At 38.1% G+C, this 27976-nt stretch overlaps 2 protein-coding genes across 2 annotated transcripts in view; one reads left to right on the forward strand and one right to left on the reverse strand.

Annotated features, from left to right (window-relative positions):
• The window catches only part of LOC129771392 (uncharacterized), a 243795-nt gene extending 227979 nt beyond the window's left edge, over window positions 1-15816 (reverse strand). The window contains exon 1 of the mRNA XM_055774991.1: window positions 14980-15816. The gene's annotated coding sequence lies outside the window, so the exon portion shown is untranslated. The remainder of the gene's footprint in view (window positions 1-14979) is intronic.
• A 9268-nt stretch (window positions 15817-25084) lies between these two features.
• Window positions 25085-27696, forward strand: LOC129771393 (hydroxymethylglutaryl-CoA synthase 1). The gene has a single exon (XM_055774992.1). The coding sequence runs from the start codon at window positions 25814-25816 to the stop codon at window positions 27209-27211; it is 1398 nt and encodes a 465-aa protein (XP_055630967.1). The 5' UTR covers window positions 25085-25813; the 3' UTR covers window positions 27212-27696.
• The last annotated feature ends 280 nt before the right edge of the window (window positions 27697-27976 follow it).

A 27976-nucleotide genomic window follows, 5' to 3' on the forward strand; every position in this document is an offset into this window, starting at 1 on the left:
GATCAGAACGCGACCTCCTCAGTCATTCTTCTTTTTTACGCTCATTGCATAAATAATTTGCGTTCACGCTGCGGTAATTACGAAAGCTATCAATTATGCTGAGTGTATTCATCGCCATCACCATCGTCATTCCTAGTAACGAGTCCTAAGTCAGCGGCTCTGGAAGCAGCAGCAGCAGCAGCGAGAAATAGTATCTGACATACTCTTGACTGTAAAGCTATCATCATCCAAGTCCAGTGCAAAGCTTTCTCGCTCAAATGCCGACGTTCAACGTTGAAGTGTACCATCATCAGCGTCATTACCGTTAAAATCAGAACCAGTAGGGATGGGGATGCGCTGACATGCACTTTGAGTGGGTGAGTTGTTGAAATTCATCTCATATTATGTTGAGATGCTGAGTCAATCGCCAATCGAGTAAAGTTTGCATTAATTTGATTTCAGCATCTCTGCTCTAAACGGAGGATGAAATTTTCCAACGGCATGATAATTTTCCCACAATCATTATATCCGATCCATCGACTAAACAATAAAAACTTTCTGATGCCCTCCGAAAGCGAGATCTAATTTGGAAAGAAAACAGCCCACCCCCAGTTCAATCAGCGAAATTACAATTTGCTCTTGGGCGGAAATCTTTCCTTGCAAATATTTATTTTCAGGCAAAATATAGACACGCACAATAAGAAAAGATCATCCGGTTGAATAATTCTTGCGAAGAAAAACAAAACAGATATCATAATTTATTACCCCTTCAATTTCGCGCTATTTTTTGCAGCAGAAATCGCGCCACAGGGGATTGCGACACCCGAGACATTAAATTTTAATCAGGTTCAGCAAATTGTGTCTCTTCTTTCGTCAGGATTGGATGTCGAAATAAAACGAAAAGTAGCTTCCGAGAGGAGCGAGACTCGCCGTAAGACTTTATGACTTTAATTACATCCAACGCCGCCACCGCCGCCATCAGCGGTTGAACACGATCGCAATCGATGCGGAAAGGCAGAGTCAACAGTGCCAGTGGTGGATGGTGAAATGGTGAAAATGATAACAAACAAAACGGTGGTGGCGATGGGAAGAATCATCCGCCCTATCATCCACCCCGTCGGGCTCCTCCTCTCATTTCCACACGGAGGGAAAGAAGCAAGGGCAACTTTTTAACAATGCGCGCGCTAACAATATTTATCCCCTTTCCGCCTGAGGGGTGTAGGGTCGTTTGCGGATGGCGGTGGGAAAGGCGAATGAAGCAATGACTACCGAAGCATATTTCATGCCATGGAAGTATACCTGTTCAGGCGGTGAGTGACATTTATGAGTTTGATGCTGGATGATTCAACCACTTTCGATTGGCGCAGTCTTCCGGGCGAAGTCTTGTGGAAATTCAAATTTAATCACGGCTCTCGAGTTCGGCGGCGAGCCGTTCGTGGTTTGAATGGGGTGTAATTGAAACATAAACCGGGATTGCGATGGAGATAATATACCGAACCGTTCTTCCATGAATGAATACTCTTTTTAATTGAAATATAAATTGGAATGTGTTTATGTTTGTTTGCATGACAGTGTGTATGGTTTGTGGTTTAGGATTAAACATGGAACCATTCACATAACAATGTTTGCATGGCCCATGTTCATATTGTTTTTTTTTTTTTTAATTATGTTGTATGGAAATGTGTACATGTGTTGGAACCGTGAATATGCTGCTTTTTTCAACAGAAGCAATTATCAGAGCCTCGTGTGTGTAGCGAAGGAAGTGAGTGCATTTTCTACAAATTACTATAGGGACTCAGTGATTCAGTGTAGAGAGTGTAAACGTCATTTAAACTTTTTTTAAAAGGGAAATATATATTACTCAAGCCAAGACTACGTGATTGATAACTCTGAAAGTTTTCTTTCAATCGTGCTAAAACTTCGTACACAAATTTTCATTGGTATTACTTTCAAGTGAACCAATTTGTTTAAAAAAATAGATGAGTTTTTTCAATGCAAACAAAATTAAAAAGTTTGCTTCAAAATTATTTTTATATATAATATTTTAGTCCGTATTCTTTTATTTGAGTTTTTCACAGTTTCACCTGCGAAATAAAACATTAATAACTATTAAGAACATCTATTTTCTTCTATTTCAGACCAACACAGGTGACTTTCAGTATGCCCGACTTTTGCGGTGACTTTCCCATAACGGAATTACAATATCTTTTTGGAATGAAACAAAATGGAACTGTTCATAATACAAATAAATCATAGGCCCAGTTTTAAAATTATTGAACGAGTCATAAAAATCAATTATATGTATCGTTAAACATATCCAATTTTGTGCGGGAGTTTCCTGCACTACTATATTTAAAAAAAACTGTAACTCTGCAATTTTGATACACACAATTCTTGTTAATACTTGCAGCGACGGGGGTGTGTCAGAAGAACTATACGGATAATGATTCAGAAGCTTCTAAAATATAAATTTCGATGTTGAAGATCAAAACAACGCTCTCGCACATCGTAGCAATTTGAAAAATAAGCCAAAAAAAATAAAGTAATGGTAACACAATAGATGGAATCTACGCTGGAATATATCATTCACCTAGTAGCAACGACAAGGACTTCTTACTATTTCTAGAAGATGTATGGCTACAACAAATTCTATTACATGAACAAAAACGAATAGTGATCACTGGTGATTTCAACATTGACTGGGCAGAGCATTCAAAATCCGCCGAATCAAAAGCTATCACTCAAGCCACCAAATTCAAGCAAGCAAGAGTTATCGATCACACCAGAGTTACAAGACAACTATTGATCTAATTTTTACCAATTTTGACGATGACGTGGTTGAAATGCTTAATGATAGCAAAATTTCGGATCATGAAACAATCGGTATGATTTCAAATACTTTTGATGTTGATATATCTGAAATAAGACGGAATAAACCGTATAAATGTTGGAAGAATTATTCGAAATTTGCATTGCAATCTGTTTTAAGGTACAAACTAATTCCCATTGAAGAACAAATATCTCTTCATGATGTAGCCAAGAATCTAGAAGAAGCATTCTGCTCTTCAATGAAACAGATAGTGACAGATAGAATATTCGGCAATCCAACACAGAGACATTTCAAAAATAAACAATGGTATAATGCTTCGTTGGCATTCATCAAAAGGAAGCGTGATAAATATCTGATAACAGCGAAACGTACCAAGAACATTAAACACTGGAATGCGTACAGGATGAGGAAATATATATGAACGTGAACTACGAACGTGAACTGAAGAACTTTAAAAATATATTTTTTCAGAATGAAATAAGAGCAAGATGTGGAAAAAAAATTAAATTGTTATGTAATCCGGGTGGTAGCAACGACATTGGCATTGTATTTGACGGTGATACGGACAGTGACAACAAAACAGCAGATAGACTCAATAAATATTTCACGTCTAGTGTAGAAGAAATTCATCAAAGTATTGTTTCTCCATTGAACCAGCGAAATTTTAGATTCCCAAGCCTGTCAGCACAAATGAGATACTTCAAAACCATGAACATGGTAACACTGAAGAGGTTGGTGATGGATTTAAAAAATTTTGCAGGAGTTGAAAAAGTTGGCAAAAGAGTACTAGTAGATGCTTTTGATGTTATCAAGCAGCACCTATTATACATAGTAAATGAGTCGATGCTCCGAGGCGAATTCCCGCACAATTGGAAGAAATCTGTTGGCGTGGCTATTCCCGAAAATCCGAAATCGTCGAAACCAGAAGACCGTAGACCTGTAAACATGATACCAATGTATAAGAAAATTCTAGAAACAGTGATCAAAGAACAACTTTTGGAACATGTAACGAAAAATGGAATTCTGGTTGAAGAACAATCTGGGTTCAGAAAACATCATTCATGTGAAACGGCACTCAATTTGTTGCTACTGAAATGGAAACTGGCACAGAAACAGGAGAAAACTAGTCGAATTACTTTCCAATTATGGTGTGTAAGGATCTGTAATAGAATGGTTTGGAAGTTACCTCTAGGGGCGAACGTAGATAACTCTTTACAGAGACTGTAAATCTCCAGCGGAATCAGTAAATCTGGGTGTGCCTCAAGGAAGTGTTCTAGGGCCATTGTTGTTCTTGCTGTATATCAATGATATCAAACAGGTGTTAAATTATAGTGACGTGAACTTGTTCGCTGACGATACGGTGATATTCGTTGTAGCAGATACCTTGCAAGACTGTTACAGAAATATGAACCATGAACTACAGCACCAGATGACTGGCTGAAATGGAAAAGACTGAAGCTGAACATAAACAAAACAAAATACATGGTAGTATCGACACGTAGTATAGACAGTAACGGTCTTGATATAAATATAGATGGACAATCTGTGGAGAGGGCATCATCAAACAAATATCTTGGCGTTGTTTTGGACCAAACGCTGCACTTTGAGGAACATATAAACTACACCATAAAGAAAGCAGCTCAAAAATATGGAGTGATTTGTAGGATAAATCGATTTTTGACCTTTGATAGTTAGCTGACGATCTACAAAGCATTGATTGCTTCACATTTTGATTATTGTGCATCCGTGTTGTTCCTAGCAAACAAGAGACAATTGCAACGGATGCAAATTTCACAGAACAAAGCCATGCGCTTGATATTGAGATGCGATAGACTAACTCCACGAAGATTTATGTTAGAATACCTACAATGGATGTCAGTTGGCCAGCGTATTAAACGCTCACGATAATATTCAAAATGATCAACGGTTTGACACCGAATTATTTACGAAACACAATAACTCATGGAAGAGATATACAACAGTATAACACAAGGCAAGCAAGAGACCTCAGAACTCTGAACTTCCGGATGTCCTGTACCCAAAATTCTATTTTTTACAAAGGTTATAAGCTTTACAACTCACTGTCAAATGAAGCAAAGACAGCAACAAGTTTCAGAATATTCCGAATTGTCTTTTTATGTTGAATATTTTCTGATTTTTTTTGTCTAAAGACAATAATAATGATGGTATTTAGTTTGTTTTCAGTTTGTTAGATAGCAAGATTGTTGATATTAGATTTAAAAAACAATTGCGAAATCTACAATAGTTTGAGCATCGCGCGCGTAAACAGACAAGAACAATTTAGGATGAACCTCATTACAAGAGATTACAAATTGGAAGTGGAGCGAAGCTGGGGATAGTCCTACCGGAATACTCGTGAACACATTTGTTAAATAGATGGTTATAACGCGATTTTTCTGAGTTGAGGCAGATCTGATTGCGAGTTCCAACGGTCATGTGTATAAACCAAGTTATGGAGGGCATATCAGTTTTCGAATTATCTGTTTTGAAATAAGCTAACATCATTTCGAGGGGTTTGATGTGAATACCGGAATGTAGCTGGGGATAGCCCAATCGCAATACTCGTAAATTCATTTGTTAAATAAATGGTTATAACGAGATTTTTTCTGAGTGCGGCAGATCTAATTGCGAGTTCCAGTGGGAATATTATCCTTAGAATATGAAGGACCTGAAGTGGTGGCTCGAATTAGGCTTGGGGATGCTCAGCTGTCTGAACTCGGAAACGATCGCATTAGCAGACCGTTATCGAGAATCTAGTGAAGCGGGAATTCTCTTGTAAATTCACGGTTGATACGGACATAGGTATTGGGTTCAATTCCCAATCGGTCAAGGATTTTTTCAAGTTGGAAATTTTCTTGACATGCCATGGAATGAGAAAGCTCGCGTGCTGCCTTATAAAGTTTATCAAATTTAGAGTCTATGTCTGTAGAACAACCAGTTCGTTTTATTTTATTTTATCTTTTTTACTGGTTCAGATTGATAATACAAAAGTAAATTCTTATAAGTAATTATCTTAAAGATAACTCGTCCGGCTCAAACCTTTGTAGGGGAATGAGGTGGGACCATCATTATTAAGAAATCACACTGTAGACTTTTTTCATATTTTATTTTTACATCTTCTCAAGTTTTACTTATGTAATATTAAAAAAAGTTTGTTTTAATAAAAAAAAATCATTGGAAAAACAGGGACAAAAAGGTTCCTGCCTAATTTTGCCTCCAGAAAAGATAAATTAAAGGAAAAAAAAAAGTATTTTGAAAAGAAATGAGTCCTCCTTTGTTCTTCAGGGTCAGCTGCAGGTGCTATGGCATACTCTTCATAAGATTTTTCAGATGCTGTGGACTCAGCTCTTTCCACGCGCTTCAGGGTTTCAAAATAGTTATTTTGCTTGGTAACATTAGTTTTGTCAACCCTGGCAACGAGAATAGCTCACAAATTCTCGTTGGGGTTGAGTTTGAGGCTTTGTGGAGGCCATTTAGCGATTTGCGCTAGTAGTATGCTTCGAGTACGGGTCGGACACGATTATCCGGATTTTTTTTCTTCATTCCGGATAATTGAATTTTTCGGATAATCGAATCATACAAAAATTTAAAAGAAAGATTTTCGTAATTTAGATGACAAAAAAAATCGAGATGACAGTCGATCTCGATGTTTCATACAATTGGCATCAACTTTATTTTTCAATGCTCCGATTTCAGGTAGTCCCCTTTTCGGTTATTTTACGGTTTTCGAAAGACCCGAACTTTGGTAAACTTTCTCTCTACATTTCTCAACATCTTTCAGGAAGTCCCGTTCGCAAATTTGCGATGACCATTTTCATTGGCACTCTAATCGTCACATCATTACTCATGAATTTGTTTTTAAACTAAAGTAAATAACAATTTGCCAAACAAATGTTATTGGGTTTGTTCTGCGATAATATCGTAACATATGAAGATGCTAATCAGACATATTTTGATAAACCAGTAACTTAACGGACTATCCAAGTGGAATCAAAGGTTTATCACTTATTTTGTATTCTTTGCAACAATTTCAACACTCCTACCCCAACTTTTCCTTTTCCTTACTACGTTCATGATTATTCGAATGATCATATTATATATAATACACTGTGAATAACTGTGGATTAGGTATGTTTAGATATTAAATCAATGTATTCATTTAAGTTAGGAATTTTCAACGTATATGAATCTACTGCGGATAATCGAAACTAGTTGAATGGAACAACCCCTATTCCATCCCCCTTGTCTCCGCCCAGAGAGCTATCTGAGCAGAGTTCCGAAGAGTATTAGAGTTGAGAGCAGACTGGCTATCCGATGAGTAGAGAAATGAGGAGAACGAATACAGCCAAAGATATTTGGTGTACACTGTTCGATGAGTTTATTGCGACTGACTGATACATAAGGGGGGACATGGTCTGGAAAATCGAAGAAATTTCTTGTTTTGTGTTTTGCATTTTTTGGAAGCTTATACCCTCAGAAATGTTGTTCTAAAAGATTTTTTTCGATATTTGATTTCGTCGGAATGTGACAGCCAAAAGTTTGAAGTCACCTCAAGGATAAAGTATTGCTGTACGAATTTTCAAAAGCGATTTTCTCGAAAACATGTTTTTTTCAACCGGTGGTATGGATATCTTAGGATCTACTCGACCGATTTGGCTGAAATTTTTATCAGCATGTAAAAATGAATTATCTAAAGCGTTAGATAGCCGTTTTTTAATATATAATTTTTTCGATTTTTATGGGCTTCTGAACAGCGATTTTTCATAAAAAATAACTCATAGTTAACAAAAATGGTCGCCAATTTGACAATTTTCAAATTTTCACGTACCTGCAGGTATAAAATAGACCCCAATTTTGGTCCTCAGCCTCTTATCCAGTAACTCCTATCCCGACCTCCCCGTGGTGCCTCCCGGGATACGAGCAACCATAGTGAAGATCGGGTAACCAACTCCGGTGGGTTCTAGGCTCTTCTCCCCTCCGGAGGGTGAAGCTTTCTCATTTAGTGCGCGTCTGTTCTCCATGTTAGGAGCGGCACACGGCAGCGTCTGACCCGAAGCGGGCGGCTGAATCAAGAAACGTGTTGTCTCGAACACCGTAGCTAAGATGGCAGCCCCATCACGAGACTCGGTAGCGTGGCCCTAGTAAGGCAACCTACCTAGAATAACCTACTACGAATACTCAATTAATTACGACTCGGAACATCCGGCATCGACCCAGGCAACGAAATAAGGACATGTATGTATGTAACGCTTTAGGTATTGTCCTAAAGTTCCAAAATTTTCATTGGAATTCTTTCTGCGACACCCCGTCGCTTCAGAACTTACACCACCAGCAAGGTACCGATTTTCAGACCACATCTACGCATCCAGCTATCAACAGCGTAATAATCATTATTCGTGCACTCAAGAAATGTAAAATACATTTTCAAATATACTTTAAACAATAACCAAAATACCCGAAAACTTCACTTAATTCCATCCGAACTAATTCACGAGAATTCATTATTTTCCGACCATCCAGACAGAGGTCCCCCCTTAACATGCTTTGCCCCATTTATACGGTCCCACCGTCCATATATCAGTAAGTTCTTTTGTTTGGGTTGCGTCTCGAATATTAGCTATAAAAACAATTGGGTTTGTATTCCCCGTTTTCTATAGCGATGTTATTCCTGCCTCTGACAATTCGCTTTGTTGTTATTTACTAGATTGTTGTGGTTTTGTCTGCCGGTTATGTTGTGTTTTTGTGAGTTGAACTGTGACCGGTAAGTACTGTGTATTGTGTATTGTGCGTATAATATTATTTGTATTTTGCAGGTAATTGTTCCTAGAGCAAAGGTAAGTGAATAAATATTTTGTTCTACATAGTTTACTAATTGTTCTTCCTTTCCGGGTGCGGATTTAGAGATCTTTTTGTTGCGGACCCGGTCGCGTTATTAGTGTTTAGTTTTGTAGTTTATGTTGTGTGTTGAATGAAGTGTTTTTATGAGAATAAACGGTGTGTTCTCTACCTAACTACGTTTAATTTTATTCAAACGATCGTATCTATAACGTATATTAACAAATTATTCAAAATTTCTGATAAAAAAAATCAAAACAAAATATTCAGCATAATCGAGTCTAAAATTCCGAATAATCAAGTACCGGATAATTGAGTCCGACCTGTAGTTGTCCTGCTGAAATATTAACTTATATCAGCTATCAACGAAATTTCCAGATTTTCACGCCAAATGATGCCAAATGTCTTAAAACTGCATGAAACGTCGAGATCTAATGTAATTTCGAAAAATTTTATTGTCAAAAATCGACACTCTGGGATTTTTTTTCCGGAATACCAGACGAAACGTATGGTTTTAAGTGCCAATAAAAATAGTTAATTCGATTTTTCATTCGGAACTTGTTGCGAAATGTTGATTTGCACGATAATGTACCATATGCAAAACATTAGCTCATTCGGGGGAGTTTCGCTTGCATTCAAATTATTTTCCGCTGTTATTCTGGTTATTCCTTATGGTCGAAACCATTTGACATTTTACAATATTTCAATTCTTTATCTAAAAAAATGAAATGTTATTCATTGTGAAAGATGTCTAGAAATATCTTTTATCAATTGATGCAAACATCTTTGCGATCTATTGAGAAATGCTCGAATTATGAGCATTCGAAATCCTCCATTTTTCCTACATTTTCGGTGTTTAGATTTTCATTTGATTCTGATTCTGATTCGTTGCAACACAAACAGTTGGAATTTCAACGAGATACATTCATACATTGTTGAATGCTTAGAATAAAGCATATCTAACGTCAATTTCGTTCAAAAGAGTTGTTTGTTTATTTATTGTGCTTAAATATGATAATTTTAGCTTTCCAGTTTCTATAAGAACATTTCAAAAGTCATATGTATTATCAATGAAAAATTCAAAACGATCGGCTGATTTGCATGTCAATAATTGGCAACCTTGCCATTTCGGCTTATAACCTGGAAAATTCATGTTGGAATACGATCTACCAAATTCTGCTGAACGGATTTCTCGATATTTTACTATGTTTCGGAAATTGCGACTTTTGAGCTCTTCAATCGCGGTGTACCGTTTTCCCTCCGTGTAGGTTCTACATACAAATCGGTAGGAGAGAGGATTCCAGAATGTGAAAGCTATCTTGAGCTTTCCGGTTGCACACAATCCCGCCCAAACCAAGCACGAGCCTCCACCAAAGTTCCTGGTTGAAAAATACTGTTCCTTCTTCTGTAATTTTTCGTCAGTGAAGATAACCTATACATTGAAGAACTTTTCGTTATGGTATATAGCAAAATGTATTCTTTTGGAAACATTTTTTGTCATAACATGCCATGTCCCATTGTCGGTTCATGTGAGCTTCGGCAAAACTAAGACATCTTCCGATGTGAGATGGTGTGAGATGAGGTGATTTAACCTTTTAAGCCTCTTCATGTGACGTTATTTTACCAAAATTTGATGAACTGTCACCCGAGTAACATTTAAATTGAAATTTTGCTTTATTTGCATAAGCGATTTTGAGGTAAACGAAGTTGTGAAAACTGAAGCTATTTCCCGCTTATTCCGGTCAGAGAGCTTCAATTTACGTGGAGCTCTCTCCTTCTTACCGTATCCTTGAGGATTCGCCAAATAATTGAGCACTACTTGATGAAATCGTCCAATCCGACGAGCGATTTCTCTGATACCAACATTTTCTTGGTGAAACGCATCGATTTGTCTTCCTTCTTTATCCGTGAGCACTTTTCCCTTTGGCATTTTCCAGACTTATTGATCAAAACTACTAAAATAAACGGAAAATGTAACTGATCTTACTTGACACTGAAAACTGAAAACTTGACAACTGAAAAATACAAAAACATTCGTTTATGTTCAGCGCGTGAACACACACATATGAAAATCATGCAGTGTATGGTAGTCACCAATACCTACACACTGAAATATAAATTGAAGCATTGTTTGTTTACAATGACACAACGCAGCAGGATCATCACCTAGTCTTATAGAAGTTGGACAGAGTGTATTAAGATTTGTGTTCAAAAATGCACTGATAAATGATGGCTCCTTGTCACCTTCTGCAGAAGAAAAGGGTGGTAATGACTTTAATGTATTTTGAGAACATTTTAGAACATCGATTAAAAAAAAATAGTGTCGAGTTCGTCGTGTCCATGTTGGTTACAGGTTACAGGTTACATGTGAGGTTACAGATTCTAGCTCATCAATCCCGTTCAAAGGATATAACTAAATATGAAATATGAATCCAGTGCCTCCATTAGATTTCTCAAAAGAGTAAAAATCACGGATTTCTGAACAATGAAAAAATTTATTTCAATGACAATAATAACAATCAATCACAGTCCTACGTCAAGCTGTCATCCGTGCCCCTAGGCTGAGACCATTTTATTTATTTTGACGTAGGACTACGTCTTTGATTTCTATAGTCACTCTACGAAAAACGTTTATTAAGAGTTTTGAAATGCATATTACGCAGAATCGTTCTTACGATATATGTTGTAATATACACAATTAGACGGCAAATTCATCCGGCATTTTTTTGCCTAGGACTTCAACAGTGGAAATAATAAAACAAGAGAGCAATTCAACAAATAAAGGAGGTATGTTTTGCGAGCGGATGCGAAGGTAAATCATGTATTCTTCGGTTCCCATGACTGCTGTACGCAACCCAAACTTGTGTGCAATAATTCGTTCTTTCAAAGAAATTAGCAAGACCTTTTCGAATGTTGAGGTTATCAAATGCAATATTTCATCAAAGCAACGAGGAAAGTGTCACCAATACATATATGACGGGGTGACGAACATCTTAAGCGAGTGTCTTCCGGGCTGCGGCAACATGGAAAATTGTACAGCGAAAAATGAAGCGATTATTATGCGAGGACTTATTGAGATCGGCATTACATCGCATCACAAAAATGAAACGAAATGAAATATTAATTATCTTCATGGCTCATATAAATCATTCTCAATGACTCAATTCATTCTATGATAGATTGAGCAGTAGAACCAATACGACCTGATTGTGATAGTCAACAAACGAACATTATGTCACCGGAAAAGCTACTGCTCCCGATGTCTTAAAATAAGACTAATAATAAGAATAAGGCAATGGAAAGACACCACAATACTATAGCTACCCATTAAAAATAAAGCAAGTTCATGATTTCATGTGTATTTTACCTCAAAATATAACGAAATTGTAAGTATTTTCAACTTGTTTCTTTGTTTCTTCCCCATAAACTTCATAAATAATGTAATCAATGACGATATTTTTTTTGTTTACCGATCGTATATGTGCCATTTCACCATATCATTTCATGTCAGACTGATATTCATTGATCATTTACAGTTAGACAGTTCCTGGCGGAAGCTTATTTTGGTTTTTTGTTCGTTACAAACCGTTTGACGGTTATGAGTATTTATAACAAACGGCCTTTTTCAGAGCTACTGTTTAGAGTTTCAAAAGAGTTAAACTAACAGATTTCTGAACAATAAGAAGAATTATATTAAAAAAACAACAACTGTTCTGAACAATCGCAGTCCTACGGCAAACTTTCGTCTGTGTCCCTAGGCTCAGACCCTTCTACTTTTTTTGATTTTGAAATTCCAATATTTTGCGAAGAAATCGTATTACAATTTAAGAAAGGTAGATTCTACATGAAAAACTTTGCCAATGCCAATGCATTAATTCTTTCCAATTGAACATTTTTCAAAACATGCAAAGTACAAATACGCTGTGGAAAAACAATCGTATTGAAGTAGTGAGGCTAGACTTTATTCATCAGTGAGATAGCCCACCGGATCCGGCGGAAGAATATTTAAACCAGCAATCTGATTAAAATGGACTTTCTAAGTCCCAATGATTTTTCTGTCTCCTTCACAATCGAAATTATACTCGTATACTTTGTTATTATTAATTGATACACTGTGTACTCATATCTGCGTGAAATCTGTCACGTTTTAAATAAACGTTATCACAGTACCGTAAACCTGGGGCAAATTGAGCGCGATTTTCAGAAAAATGTGAATATTTCCGAAATTTGTTGTTTAATTTATTCCCCATTATTTTTAAAACCAGTACTGGTGCTAAAGCCACAAAACGTTATGGAAGGTTTTGTTAAAAAATCCTCAAGCGTTAATTTGGAAAAAAATAGCGGAAATATTGATTTCGGAGTGAAATTGATCAATATATACTCAAATGTGAGAAAAAAAAGTATAGAAAATCTTTGATTTTTAAACCTACGATCATTTAAATTATAATTCATGGGATTAAGGATACAGAAAGCTGATTTAATCCACTTAAAGGTGTGGTCATGCCTTTCCATAACCCGATCTAAAATTTGATCTACGGGTTATCCAGAAATAATTCGGGTTCTTCTAATGTAGCCGAAAATTCATGAAATGGTCACCAATGAGCCAGTTTTGACAAAGCAAGAAGTTCGTTAAGTCACATGATGGGATTCGGTTGTGGTTATTCTTGGTGCTTTTTTGTAAAATAGTTTTTTTTCACTTCTTTCAATAGAAATTACAAGTATTTGATTACTATTTCATCTCATAAAGTATCGGCTAGGAATGAACCAATATTTTAGCGTCTATAAATATTGTTTTGATATGTTGAAAATATGTTTCTTGTCCATAGGTAAAAATTGAAACGAAAATTCTATTTAGAAAAATATTAATGCCCATGCAATTTGATGAGTGAAGGCGTTGCACAATACCTCTGAAAATTTTTATTTGTTTTCAGTTATACGTTTGATCAAATTCGACCTCAGTGATCAATTAGCCCCCGGATGAGGGTACTGTTATTTTTCGATTCAGAACATATAGCAAATGCTTCTTGTACTGAAACGGTACTACCGTGCTCAATCTTCTCTGTCTGAACGTAAAGATATTGCGATCAATTTGGAATGCAGAATGGAGTGCAGCCTGTATGAGCGTTCTAATTTATACATCGCGTTGCTTCTTGAATCAATTTCAAGTCTGATATATCGTATTATTTCGTAATGATAAGGCAATATGAAAGGCAATACAGTGCTTCTCTTTGATTGGTCTAGCAGGTGTGCATGTTGAAATTGTTCGGTTTTTTTTTTGGAAAAAAAGACATAATTTTCAGGAGAACCTTAAAATACTTTTTTCCGAACTAATCCCCGTTTGATTCTACACATTTCTTTTTGTAATTTTTTATTTTGTTCAGCTTTTTTTGTTTGGAATTCGCCTCGCCTTGTTCTGCAAGCATGTCCTATTGAAGCAAAAAGGTAATAATCTGACAGGGCCAGATCTTGAGAATACGGCGGGTGCAATAACGTTCCCTAGTTAAGTGTTTTTATTGCGTCCTCCACAACTTTCATGGTATAATGTCGCTTTACCGTGTCTTTAGGCCAATTCTGACCTTATTTTCCAACGGTGCACGGTTTAAATTTATCATATCACCAAAACCTCCTGGTCCCACCACATACCGAGTAATTTTCTTTGCAGTGGATAGGCAGACTTCACAAGATAAAATCCATTTTTTTGCGCTTAGGGTTTTCGAGATAACGTTATAACAAACAAACGATGTGCCTTCCCCTTCTTATTAAAAAAAACAGATGTCGCAAATGTCGCAAATGCTCTTTGTGCGAAACGAAAGTTGACATTACGCTAAAACAACCAAGTTAGTTTGTTTTTTTTTTTTACAGAATGACACTAACAATTTTTTAGAAGTTGAATGTCATATGACAAAATGGCGTATATGCCAAATCGAAGGTATGCAACCATGATAGCAATATCTAAAACATCAAACCGACAAATTCAACTCGCATACCTGTTACTGAAATTGAAATTGTATTATTTGTTTGGAGAATGTAATTTTAATCCTGTAATTGAAGCACGGAGACTTTTTTTGTATAAAACTTAATAATTTTACAACTTCCTCATTAGTTCAAACAAAAAAGGTAGGATAACTGAAGAATTCCCTCTTCTGTTGTTAACATGTCATGAGCAACGTTCTCATCAAGATCTCATGAGTTATAATTTCATAACTTGTCGCTTATAGGATATGTACTGATACTCATCGTTGAATTTTTTTATATCAACGGTGTCGTAAATTACGCTCATTACATGGGAACGATTGGTTGATCTGAATACTAACCTTAAATCTCCTCAAACATGGAGACGCACAATATTTTGTCCACTCACTCACCAGAGTTCACTCAATGCTGCCGATAAAACTAACTGTGCGTACACTTCCCAATCACTGCCATCTTACGCTCGGAATATATTTTACGATTACAAAATAGCCACTGCAGCGATTTGGGAACAACCGATTTTTATTTCTTTCCTATTTTATGAATTGTAGCAGCTCTCGGCAAACTTGGCGCGATAAAATGTGACACACTTATTTCTAGTCGTCGTCGTCGTCGTCGTCGTAAAAGCAAAAACTTGGAGATTCGCTTCCACTTATTCGTTAGTGCTTACACACACCCCCGCTCATAAAAAGCGCAATCTTCGAATCGAACACACCGAGCACCAAATACAAGAAACGGCACCCACGTGTAGAGCGGCAAAACATTTATCATAACTTTTATTTTTTGATATACTCATGAACTTGTTGTGTCGGTTGTTTTGCCCTTATTATTTTCATAAATTCACAATCACGCACCAACAGCTGCTCCGTTGTGTTATTGGTTCGCACTGATCCACAGCTTCAAGGGACAGATGTTTGCAAATTTATTTCCCACCTTGAATTTATATGTTTCATCTCCGTTCATATGTAGAATTGTGATTTTCTTATCATAACTCCGCAATTAATTCACGCAAACACTTGAACGATGCCATTCATCAATTATTCCACACAAATTCAAATTCAAGATCTAATGTTTAAGATTATTTTCCTCACAGCTCTAAGATAGAGCACACTTCCTACTAAGCACTTCTGAATGGGAAACGCTTTGAAACAATCCACACGACCGAACAGAGCATCTCCAAATCTCCAACTCAACTGAAGTTGGAGCGTCTCCATCGCTTCCTTTTTATGTTGATCTGGAAGGAAAGCTCCCGTTTACAGTGCGAGCAAGCATATGTTGGATGAATTCGGTACGATTGCCAGTTGCGAATGTTTTCAATGCACATCTTCAAGGCACACATTTGCTAGTAGTTGGCAACATTGCCCGGTCGGGTTCATCTGATACACGTGCTTCCCAATCTGCTCTCTTAGCGTCGGAGTAGATTCTGAATCGCGCAAGTCTCTGTTTATGTTTACGTCTACTCGATGCAATGCAACGTCTCGGGACAGCCCGCCGAATGCCGGCCGGCGTTTGAGCGGAACACGTGCTCACTCGGGTCTGCTTCCGCCCCGCAGTGCCTTTCCGCTGAGTATAGCGGCGAACGGATGCCGAGTAATTTCAGTTTATTTGCATGCGAGATGTAACAAATGAGAGAAGTAAGAAAAAAAACGAACGGTGGTCGCATCTTTCCACATTTGACATCAGCTGGAATGTGATACGTGTCCGGTTCACAGCATTATAGAATCCAGAGAGCATGGAACGCTTCCACTTTGCTAATACTTTGTAAACAGAACTTTGGTCTTGCTTTCTACAAAAAGACTGTACGAGATGGGTTGGATCAACGCAAAAAGCGCGTGACACGTTCTATGTTATGTGGACTAATGAACATTACTCATTCAGGAACACATTCCGCACGACTTGGTTTTTAGTATGGGGTCAATTCCTCAGACCGGGTGAATCACTTGTGAAACAAGGGTGTTTCCTTTTCAAATTGAGTTCTAGCTGGAAATACATTCTGCAATTACATTTAAGATGTTTTTTGCCACCAAACCAAGCTGTTCAAATTTTAATTCGACAGCTTTTTTTACATTAGTATATCCTCATGCTCTAATATCCTATGACTCGGTTAACTATTTTCGCTGTAACAGAAGCAATCATATAATGGTTTAAAGTATTTCAAGAGTGGCTGGTTTGATGGCACACATCTTAGACCTAACATAGCCCAGAAGAAAATAATGGTGTTAAGTAACACGATTTCGGTAAGAAATAATTTTTTCGTTAACACGTTGAGCCCCGGCCAAAATAGAAGACCGACAGTGAGCTTTTCGTCTGGCCCTCGTCGGTCCCAACGAATCGATAGTGAACTTTTCTAAACACCTATTTGTAGCTTGGTCGTTGTCGTTTCCAATGCCGACACTCTTCAAACGAAAATTATACTGTCGGTCCGGTGAGATTGCCACAAAAAAGGCGTAAAATTCAGTGTCAGTCCCCAGGGACCGACGCGGGGCTTAACGCGTTAATCTATTACCGACTCGTAGAAATACAATTACCGAAACCAGTGAGGCGCCACCAACTGAAACCTAAAGTATTTGAAAGCACCTTGAAATCCTTCTTCTTCTTTTGCTCCTCCTCCTTCTTCTTTTTCTTCTTCTCTTTTGTTGCTCTTCTTCTTCTTTTTTTGGCAGACTTGTCTCACTTCTTAACTAGGCGAACCTAGCCAGAATTTTCACGTGCCCCCGGGCTTCTGAAAGTCAAAGGGGGACTAGGCTCTGCGTAATGCACGTATCTGCATGCTCATGCTGTTTTAGTCCTGACCGAGGAATTGTCGGACAATCGCGCAGGTGCTAAGGATGACCGACTTTTGGATGCCGGCCAATTCTTTCTCCATATTAACACCTTCAGCGCTTCCAGAAGTGTCTTCGGGACAATTTCAGTTCCAGAGAGAATGACTGGCATATATTCTTTTTTCGTTTTATTATTCTTTTTCTTTTTCTTCTTCTTCTTCTTGTTTTCTTCTTCTTCTTCTTTTCCTTCTTCTTTTCTTCTCTTCTTCTTCTTTTTCTTCTTTATCTTGAATCATTGTACATATCCAGTTTCCCTGGTATGTTATAAAAATCCACGCATTTGTGAATAAACAGCAAAAAAATTGTGCAATGTCGTCGACAACCTTGCGGATATCTCATATACAGTTGTGTTCAAAATAATAGCAGTGCTGATTTGAAATCTGAAATAAGATAATAATTTGTAATTAGCGCTTTGTTCCGAATTTTCTTCATAGTGTATTCTGAACAGAGTTTCAATAGAACAAGTGTATGGTATAGGTTGCAAGATTTCATTTTATTATTCAATAAAATAATCATTTGTTCAAAAAAGTTAGTGTTCAAAAAAATAACAGTCAACACCAGGAAAACATGATAAAAAATGATGAAAGATTTCGAAGTTGTTCTGTAACATGACTTTGTAGCGTAGCCCTTATTCTTAATAAAAGCAGCACAACGTTTCGGCAAAGAGTCCACAAGTGCTTGGCAGCGAGAATCAGGTATTGCAGCCCACTAATCACGAATTACAGACCATAATTCTTCCACAGCGTATTTGACATCTCCCCACAGATTTTCAATAGGGTTTTAGTCTGGAGACTGCACTGGCCACTCCATAACCTCAATATTCTTCTCCTTAAACCACGCCTTAGCACGTTTGCTCGTGTGTTTAGGATCGTAAACTGGCCCGACACCGTTGTACGAAAAACTTCCCCATATCATAATTTTTGCTCCGCTGTGCTTTACTGTCTTAACCGTGTACTGCGGTTGATATTCCGTATTGCGTGGACGTCTCACATACTGACGACGACCTTTTGACCCGAACAAAACTTTTTTGGACTCATCCGTCCACAAAACATTACGCCATTTTTCTTTCGGCCAATCGATATGCATTTTAGCAAATTCGAGGCGATTCGAAACATGACGTTTTGTCAACAATGGTACAGTTGTCCTTCGTGCGTAGCACAAATAAAGGTTCTCTGAGTTAAATGTGTTGAGGTGAACACTTTTTAAATGCCCAAGAAAAGGCAATATTCTGAGAAAAGCCTCAATTATGAATGGGTCAATATGATGACTCAACTCAAACAATAAGAAATGCAACATCTACTTGAAAATTCGATTTTTTTCATTCAAAAATGGTGATTTCTAAAACTGGACAAACCATGATCAGAGGTGGACAAACCATGATCATAATTTCTCTTTGAGGAAAATCGTTAAAGAACATACAAAATTTGAATAATTTCAACGCCTTATGATAATATTAGCAACTAGAGACTTGAGGCTTTTCAACTCGTATTGATTATATGTGATTTTCACGAAGAAAAATCGATTTTCATTTACTATTCGCGTGAAAACACCCTAAATCGGACAAACCAAGATCATTTACCCCAGATGCATTGATCCCAAGCCCAATAACCCTTCTTCATATACAAGTCCGTTACCGTCGCATGTGATTATGTCCTAAACTGACTAGACTTGTTGAAAGACGTGTCCCGTATGTTGAAGCCCGCTCTTCGCATAACACCTTCCAGCTCCACGTTGAAGATCAGACGGGAGAGTCCATGGCGTTGTCGAAGTCCCCTGTTAGTCTTAAACAATTCCGAAAGATCGCACACTGCACCGCACACTGTTTATCGTTCCCTGAATCAGTTTTGTTAGCTTTCGGGGTAAACAGTGTAAAAATCCGGTCCGTCGTCGAGCAACCGGGCATGAATCCGGCCTGATAACTTTCCAAAAATCTACTTACTATTGGCGATAGACGGCGAAACAGGATCTGAGACAGAATTTGTAGGCACCATTTAGGTTCGTGATCGCATGGTAGTTCCCGTAATCCAGCTTGTCTCCTTTTTTTTATAGATTCCTCCTCCGGTAACTATTCTGTGTCCCAGATATTGATCAACCGGTGCATATACTCTATAAGTTTTCCCGAATTCCTTTATTTTTTGCAAACTTGTGATAAATGTTTACTAAATAATGTTTTATGTTCATGTTTAAAAAACTTTTGATATAATTCTTCTTCGTGTGATATCTTTCGCATGTACCACAAAAATAATTAGTTTGGGATCTTTCGTATTTAATCTTTCTGTTTGAACATATATAACAATGCCCTTTACAGTGCCGCAATACATAGAGTTCCTGATGGTTTCATTAATTCTTTCCTCGGGCATGGATGACAACTTTTGTTTATACTGAATATCGATATATATTATTCATAGTAGCACCTGTTGGACATATATGTTGGACAACATATCCTATATACATGATCAAAACACCCTACAACAGTAGTGAACTCATATACAGTCATCTCACTAGAATCAGCTTAAATCTAATATAATTAAGTTTTAGGTAGAAGAGAAATTGATCTCGATAGAGAGACAGAAATCAATTCAGATGAATCTCTATTTGTACTTAATTCCCATATACAAGTAGCGAATAGGTCAAGGAGGACCGCTTGAAACGTATCTGTATCACAGTCAATCAAATAAAAGTTTTCGAAATATACATCGTGATTCAAACGGTAGTGGTTAAAACCAGTTCTCGTAGTTCCTGTCCAACTTCTCAAGTCGGACGGTTTGCGCCGTTCAAATCTTGCCGCGGATATAGCACCGTTTTGGTTCGTGAATAACTTCACATAATATTAAAATTCGTTTAGAAAAAGTGTGAACTGATACTGTTACGGACAGATGAGGCTTATCGCGGATCGTGTGTCGAATCCATAAGATAAGCAAAAACTTGAATTTATATTGTTAACTTAGAAATAAGACCCCGGCAGAAAAAGGGTTAAAATTATAGGCAATAAAAGTTATAAAATTTAGGTACTCATTTATTGCGGATGAGGGCAATAAAATAGGATGCTCCGGCCGCTTATGGCCAAAGCAATAAATATAGAAGCAGGGGAAAACCGTAATCCCCAAGAAAGACTGTTTAACATTTCGGCTGAAAAGTTCATACGGTTGACGTCTAGGTGGCCCCAATCGCAAAAATCTACTTGACTATCATAAAGCACCATATATATGGATACGTGTCAAAATTTGATAGCAATCGGTCGATTGGTTCGTGAGTTACAGCATTGAGAGTGAAGCAACTTTTGTTATTGTGAAAAAAATGGAAAAATCACAAATCAATGAAAACGATGGCAAAATTGCATGAATTGGGTTTCGAATTGCTTCCGCATCCACCGTATTCTCCGGATCTGGCCCCCAGCGACTATTTTCTGTTCGCAGACTTGAAGAGAATGCTCTCTTGAATGAAATCATTTTCAGGGATTCTTATGTCCTCTATGTTCAAATTTTTATATGGATTTTCATTCGAGATTGTTTTGTTTAGTTTTACATCTGCGTCTAATTTTGCAATATTATGAAAGCTTTTCTATTGATTTGAAGAATATTTTTGATTTTGTATCATATCCTAATATTGGGGCGTATAAAACGTTATTCTCAGTTAGAATTTCTCAGAAGGAATAATTCTACAATCGCAACCTTATAGGGTGGTGACATCACTGTATTATCGCAATGAATTATAATTGTCTTAGAATGGCTGATTATATACAATATTGAATTAACTTTGCTTAGTTGTATCAACGTTGTGTATGGCTCCTGTAGTGTTTTTGTTATACACATGTTCTTTGTAGCCAGCTATACAATCCATTGTTCTAATAAATTCTGGTTGATTTATTATATAATGACTTTCATTAAATTTTACTAAATTTTCGTTTGGGTAGAAAAATTCTTCGTTATCGTTTTTTGCTATAGTAGAGTGGTCTATCTGTACAATACTTCCATTATCAGGAACCGAGATTACTCTTCAAAGTTCGAAATTGTTCTTAAAGATAATAACATTTTCCATTATTATGTGTATAGTTCCATTTTCATTCTTATGTTCATATTTGACTGCTAGCGGGTCTCCAAGGATAGTGTATCCTCTCGGCAACTGCCTTCTGATTTTCTGCTCTTCATGGATGCGTAAAGATTGTACTTCGTCTTCCACCTCATTACTTCCGAATAGTAAATCCTTCAGGAATCCAAGTATTCCTTTACTTCTTTTTAGTCGATATAAAAAAGTTATTTATTGTTTAGCGTTATTACATTGTCGTTCTATTGACATAGTTATATCTGCCAAAATTTTTTCTCTAGTTACGTTTCCCAAAAATGTTAAGGCTTCTGCTAAATACGAATGAATTGAATCAAGCATGGATATATCGTCATTAGGTGCTATATTCGATACGATGTTCGTCCTCCAAATTCGCTTTACGCTTTACTAGGCAGGATCCTAAATGGTCGAACATCAATCCTGCTTCTTCGAGAGGCTTAATGCTCACGGCACTTGTTAAATTAACTAATACCAAAACTTTCAACGCAGTTACTATTTTGTTTTGTATTGAGCCAGTATATGGTCTCATTTTCCTTTTAGCTTTCTGTTTTTGTTCTTGTTTTGACTTGAGACTCGATGCAAGTTCTTTCACATGTTCGTCGACAGCTGTTTTTCTTATTCCCCAGTTCGTAAACTTTTTTCGTTCTCCCACTTCCATCTTATTTTCTGGTGCACCTTGTATTACACCAACAAAGTTGAGAGGCGATGAAGAAATATTATTTTCTGGCGGGATTTTAGTGGTGTCCGTATCGTTTCGAGTCATCTCTAATACTGCTAATTTCACAGCTGGTCTAGTAAATTCCCCTTTTATTGTTCTTACGGTTGCGGATCTAACTTGTCCATCCGTATTGCCTTTTTTCTCCTCATCGGAGAGTACAACTATGTCACCCAGGGTATGTTTATGAGAAGGTATCTACGACTCGAAGTGTGTCCGACACGATTCACTTATACACTCTCAACTATGACATCTTAGCTTTGACGGAAAGCAGCAATCGCAAAGCAATTCATAACAAGTGTTTTTTTTTGTTGCGAATATTACGTGTTTTGCTACATTTTATTTGAAAATATGTCAATAATACGTGAGATAGAGCAGTTAGTAAACCATTAAATTTAAAATAACGGAACTAGTACCCAGGATGTGTTATTTCTGTGTCGCTTTTTAAAGTGGTCTTTTTACGGCGGCCCGACTGCGAAGGAATATATATAAAATATTTCTATTTTCAGATAACTCTATGGCTCGATGTGTGGCACCCGGATGCGTGAGTGTTTAGCCATTGCTACCCTGGCTCGAGTCCAACTCGAATTATGAAAACATATCCCACAAATTATCATTCCATCGATCCCCAAGGGATGTGACTATTCGAATGAAATGGCTTCGATTCTTTGGACAGGAGCTAAACAGCAATACTAAACACATGTATATTTGCTCGCTTCACTTCAGTCCAGATTGTTTCATTCATATCGATGGCTTGGAAGTACAATATCGTCGAAAACTGATACAAACGGGTAAATTTGAACAAATCCATATTATAGTTACAATTATTACACAAAAATGTCTATTTTTAGCTGTTCCTACTGTCAGAAAGGCTAACGATTCTCAGGCCTCAGGAAATCAAAACGGACGGCTCGCCGAAAGGTCTTGATTGACATCAAGCAAAAGTAAAAAATCATAAATCATCCATAACATCCGCGGAGTTGGTCCAGTTTTCTAATGGGACGAAACATGATTATCCCGAGAGGGATATTCCGACAAATGAAATCGGGAGCAGCACTATCAACATCTCTAATGAAAAACCTTGTCATTCTGCTAGTTTTGAAAGCTCAATTCGAGCACTGCAGTAGCAGGTATTGGAGAGCTACAGAGAGCTTCAGGAAGCTAAACTCTGAATTACCGAACCACAATTTCCTCTAGGTTTTGATCTAAACAGATTATCTTTACACATCAATGAATAAATTTAGCTAAATTTAGCTAAAAAAATTTAGCATTTAGCTAAAATACAAAAGAAATAAACTTATTTAGACAAACTCATTATACCGCTCCATGATAATTGCACTGATGCACTAGTCAGTCCAGACTACCTTTTCATAAATGTACCCTGTATGTCGCCTTTATAGGTATTTTTTGAGACCAAAATCACAGATTTTATTATGGCAACCCTGTTTGAATTCCTCTTGGCCGACCTGTGCGTTCAAATCCCCGATGACGATTTTGATGTCGTGTTTTGGGCAGCGATCGTATTCAAGGTCTAGCTGCGCGTAAAATTCTTCTTTGTCGTCATCGGCTAGATGGGGATTGTGAACGTAGATAATGCTGATTTTGAAGAAGTGGTCTCGCATCCTCAGTCTGCACATTCTTTCATTTATTGTTTGCCAATCAATCACCCGTTTCTGCATCTCCCACTCCACAATGGAAGCTGTTTCCAGCTCGTTTGTATTGCCGAAAAGATTCAACATATGAATATCAAATTCATTCTTGTAACACGTTGGGGGAATGTGTAATGCTTATGAGTGACTATGTTGAAAAATGAGTACATAATTTTGAAGATTAATATGTGTACTTCAACTAGTATTTTACCAAATCTTGCTATTTATTCTTGTTCCTTTTCTACAAGCGAGTTATTGGCTCACCCTCGTATCTCAATGAATAACAGACACTGGCAGATAATCTCACAGAAACATCGGTTTGAGGTGTTATTTTGACTTTTAGTGATGTATCAATGTTGATAAACTGAGTTTTAGAAAATTGAAAGGTTTTCAAAACAGACGTAACATTTGCGTATGAAATTTCACGCGCATACAATTTTTCCGTCTAATAATGCGCGTAGAATCTTTTTCTTGTATTATTTCCTTTAAAAAGATAGAAATCATATCTACATCTTTGTAAGATTGTTCATGAACCGTCAAACTTTGAAAAATTCAACTGAAATGTACAATTTTTTAAAATATTGCTTCCTCTCGAGATATAGAAGCATATAAATTTAAATTCAATTTTTTCTTAACAGCTTAAAGCTTTTTTTTAATTTCCCTAGAAATATGAATGATTTCCAAAAACTTTGTCAAATATCGTATTTTATTCAGACAGCTAGCAGATCCACAGGTCAAAAATATCAATCAGTAATAAGAATTCGGTCGACATTATGGTTTCTATCAAAAGATTTGTTGTCAAAGAGTTGGCTAAAGAGCCGATATATTTTTGGAGCTGGGATACACAATCGAATTCATCATAATATAGTTTCCGCCAGATGGCTCTACTGTTGAGTTTTCTTTCTCCCTTTTAATCTGTAATTTTTGCTGATGTGTCAAGCGGCGGAGTGAAACGCAAGCGCAGTTCATGTGGAGAAAATACTACGATTTACAACCCATCCAATTATGTTTATCCCTTCATATGTCATAGTATAAGGAAGTGATGTAATTCGTCAATCACAGCCCATCCGAGTGACTCAGATGTCACTATCGGAAACGGTAAGTATAACGGCAGGAAAAGTGCGCAATCGTCGGTCTTTGTTTTTGTTGCGTCTCCCTTTCGTCTGACACTTCGTTGCGCATCGTTTCGTCGAATAACACATGATTCAGGAACAGCAGCAGCAGCAGCAAAACGTGTTTTGAATTCTATTCCGCACACACTGCGCTATCCACCTTCGACGAAGCGCCTCGCGCGTGTGGAGTCATCCAATTGTTGTGAAGATCTACTCCGTGGTTGATAAAACGTTTAGGTAGTAGCAGCAGCAGCAGCAGTGGCATCGTCACTAGGAGTGGAAGGTGTGTGCGCTGGAGACGAAAAAAACTTGTTTTTTGTTCCTCTGCTCACCGATAGTTTTCACTTTACTCCGCGCGGGGCGAAACCACAGAGTCAACCAACGTCAGTCAGCGCTCAGTCATTGTTCGTAGTTTCATTGCGGCGGACGTTTCAGGCTGGTTTCCTTTCGCGGGCACGGTGTTGAGTGATTTGACCTAGTCAGCAAAATAGTTGGATAAGAAGCGCCTTGACTTCACGCGCGTGACATAACGAAGGAGATTGCTCAGCTTGTTGTACCGGAATTCTGTTCCTGGAGATACCGTGGTCCGGTTTTACCTGCATTATATAATAGACAGAAAGCGGGGTTTCCAGAAAGGCTGCTGGCGCGCACATACCAGGAATAACGGTGTAGCTCTCGACAGTTTCGGAGCACTTTCTCTGAATGAAAGAAGAGCTTGAAGCGTGAAAAAAGAAAGTTTTTTTTGAGCTGTTGTTCGCGTAGCCTTGTGTGAATTGTTGCTTCATTGAGAAAAAAAAGTTTGGGAGTGTAAATATACAATGAGTAGTTGGCCGGAAAATGTGGGAATTTTAGCCCTGGAAATAGTTTTTCCTTCGCAATTCGTAGACCAGACGGAACTGGAAGTGTACGATGGTGCTTCCGCAGGGAAATATACCATTGGATTGGGCCAGAGTAGGATGGGCTTTTGCTCCGATCGAGAAGATGTCAACTCGTTATGCTTGACAGTGGTGAGCAATTTGCTGCAGCGTCACAAAATTCCACATTCGAAAATCGGTCGACTCGAGGTTGGAACCGAGACGATTGTGGACAAATCCAAGAGTGTTAAATCGGTGCTGATGCAGCTGTTCGAACCTGAGGGAGTGACCGATTTAGAGGGAATCGATACCACAAATGCTTGTTACGGCGGAACGGCAGCTTTATTCAATGCGGTGAATTGGGTTGAGTCATCGAGTTGGAACGGTCGATTGGCGCTTGTCGTTTGTGCTGACATTGCAGTTTATGCCCAAGGTTCAGCACGACCCACGGGAGGAGCCGGAGCTGTTGCAATGCTGGTGGGACCAAATGCGCCTTTAACCTTTGACCGGGGTCTTCGGGCCTGTTTCATGAAGCATGCCTATGATTTCTACAAACCTGATCTCAGCTCAGAGTATCCAGTCGTAGATGGTAAACTATCCATACAGTGTTACTTGAGTGCACTCGATAATTGTTACCAGCTGTATAGAAAACAATATGCGCAGAGAAATTCCGAGGCCAAGCCAATCAATTTGGACCATTTCGATGCAGTCATTTTCCACACACCTTACTGTAAGCTAGTTCAGAAATCCCTTGCCCGGTTGGGATTGAATGATTACGTGTTAAGCCCGAAAGAACAGCGCCTGGCTGAGTATCCAGGCTTCGAACAGTTTGAGAGCATCAAACTTGAGGATACCTATTTTGATCGCGACGTGGAGAAGGCCTTCATGACGCACTATACACCCCTGTTCAACGCCAAAACGAAGAAATCGCTTCATCTAGCCAATCAGGTCGGGAACATGTACACACCTTCCGTTTACGGTGGACTCGTTTCGCTCCTCATCAATAGCGATGTTTCCGAATTACTCGGTAAAAAGGTTGGAGTATTCTCATACGGTTCCGGTCTGGCCTCTTCCATGTATTCCCTATCGATCACCAGCGACTCGCAAGCTCTGAGCACATTCAAGGCGCATTTAAGTTATGTTCAACCGCTGCTGGACTCCCGACACAAAGTGGCACCCGAAGAATTCACCAAACTGATGGAAGTTCGCGAGAAAAATAATCACGCTGCACCGTACGAACCGACAGGGTCGGTCGATGTTCTCTTCCCCGGAACCTATTTCCTGAAATCCGTGGACAAAATGCACCGGCGTGTGTACGAACGCACTCCCCCAAAGAACTCCATCGCGAACTGTTCCTCCTAGGGGCGGAATCGATGACATCGGTGACCGCTTAGATTTTCTACACGCTTCATGTAGGCTTTGGGGTAGCAGGATATTTATTATTTGCCGAAGGACGATTTATCTTAAACAATCTTTTCTCCTCTCGATCTGTAAACGAAGGCTTCTAGAATTTAGTTCCACTTGTTGCACTTTAGGCAATGTAAAAGTTGACGCAGCTCAAGCCTAATTGATTAGAAGACTGAGATTGCTCATTCGCGTAGCTCTTCTTGATTTCTTAGTTAACGCCCTGGAGACCCCTCGTGCACAAAATATCGATCATCTTAGATAGAAACACTAAACAAATACAACATTTCATGCTAATTAAATCTATCAAAGTTTGGTAGAACCACTATTTACAAAGCGAACAAGGAACCATGCAGACAGTAAAACTGTTGGAGGACACAAACCATGTAATTGAAACAAAAAACAAGCGACTAGTGTGCGATATTAAAATTTCTACAAGACTTCGCCTTTTGACTTTTTGTTACGGTTTAGCTAAACAATCCGAAAATTTCCTTCCGCGTTGTTCCGCCCGTAGCCCGTATGAAATGTGGCTGGGTTTTCTCACGTTTTTATCAACTTTTAAAAAGGCGGCTTCCGACGGTCCGTATTTTCGGTGAAGAGTTTGGACATGACAAGGCAAAGTTTGAGCGTCGCATTCCCTATGTACCGAGCGCACAACAAATCATTCAAGCAGCGATTCATCTTTGAGGTCACTTGAATCACTTTGAGGTTACGTTTATTTTT

This window comes from Toxorhynchites rutilus, chromosome 2, assembly GCF_029784135.1.
Source record: "Toxorhynchites rutilus septentrionalis strain SRP chromosome 2, ASM2978413v1, whole genome shotgun sequence".
Taxonomy (NCBI): domain Eukaryota; kingdom Metazoa; phylum Arthropoda; class Insecta; order Diptera; family Culicidae; genus Toxorhynchites; species Toxorhynchites rutilus.

Excerpts from the sequence above, each read along its gene's own strand:
- LOC129771393 (XM_055774992.1), top strand. The coding sequence starts at position 25,814 with ATGAGTAGTTGGCCGGAAAATGTGGGAATTTTAGCCCTGGAAATAGTT.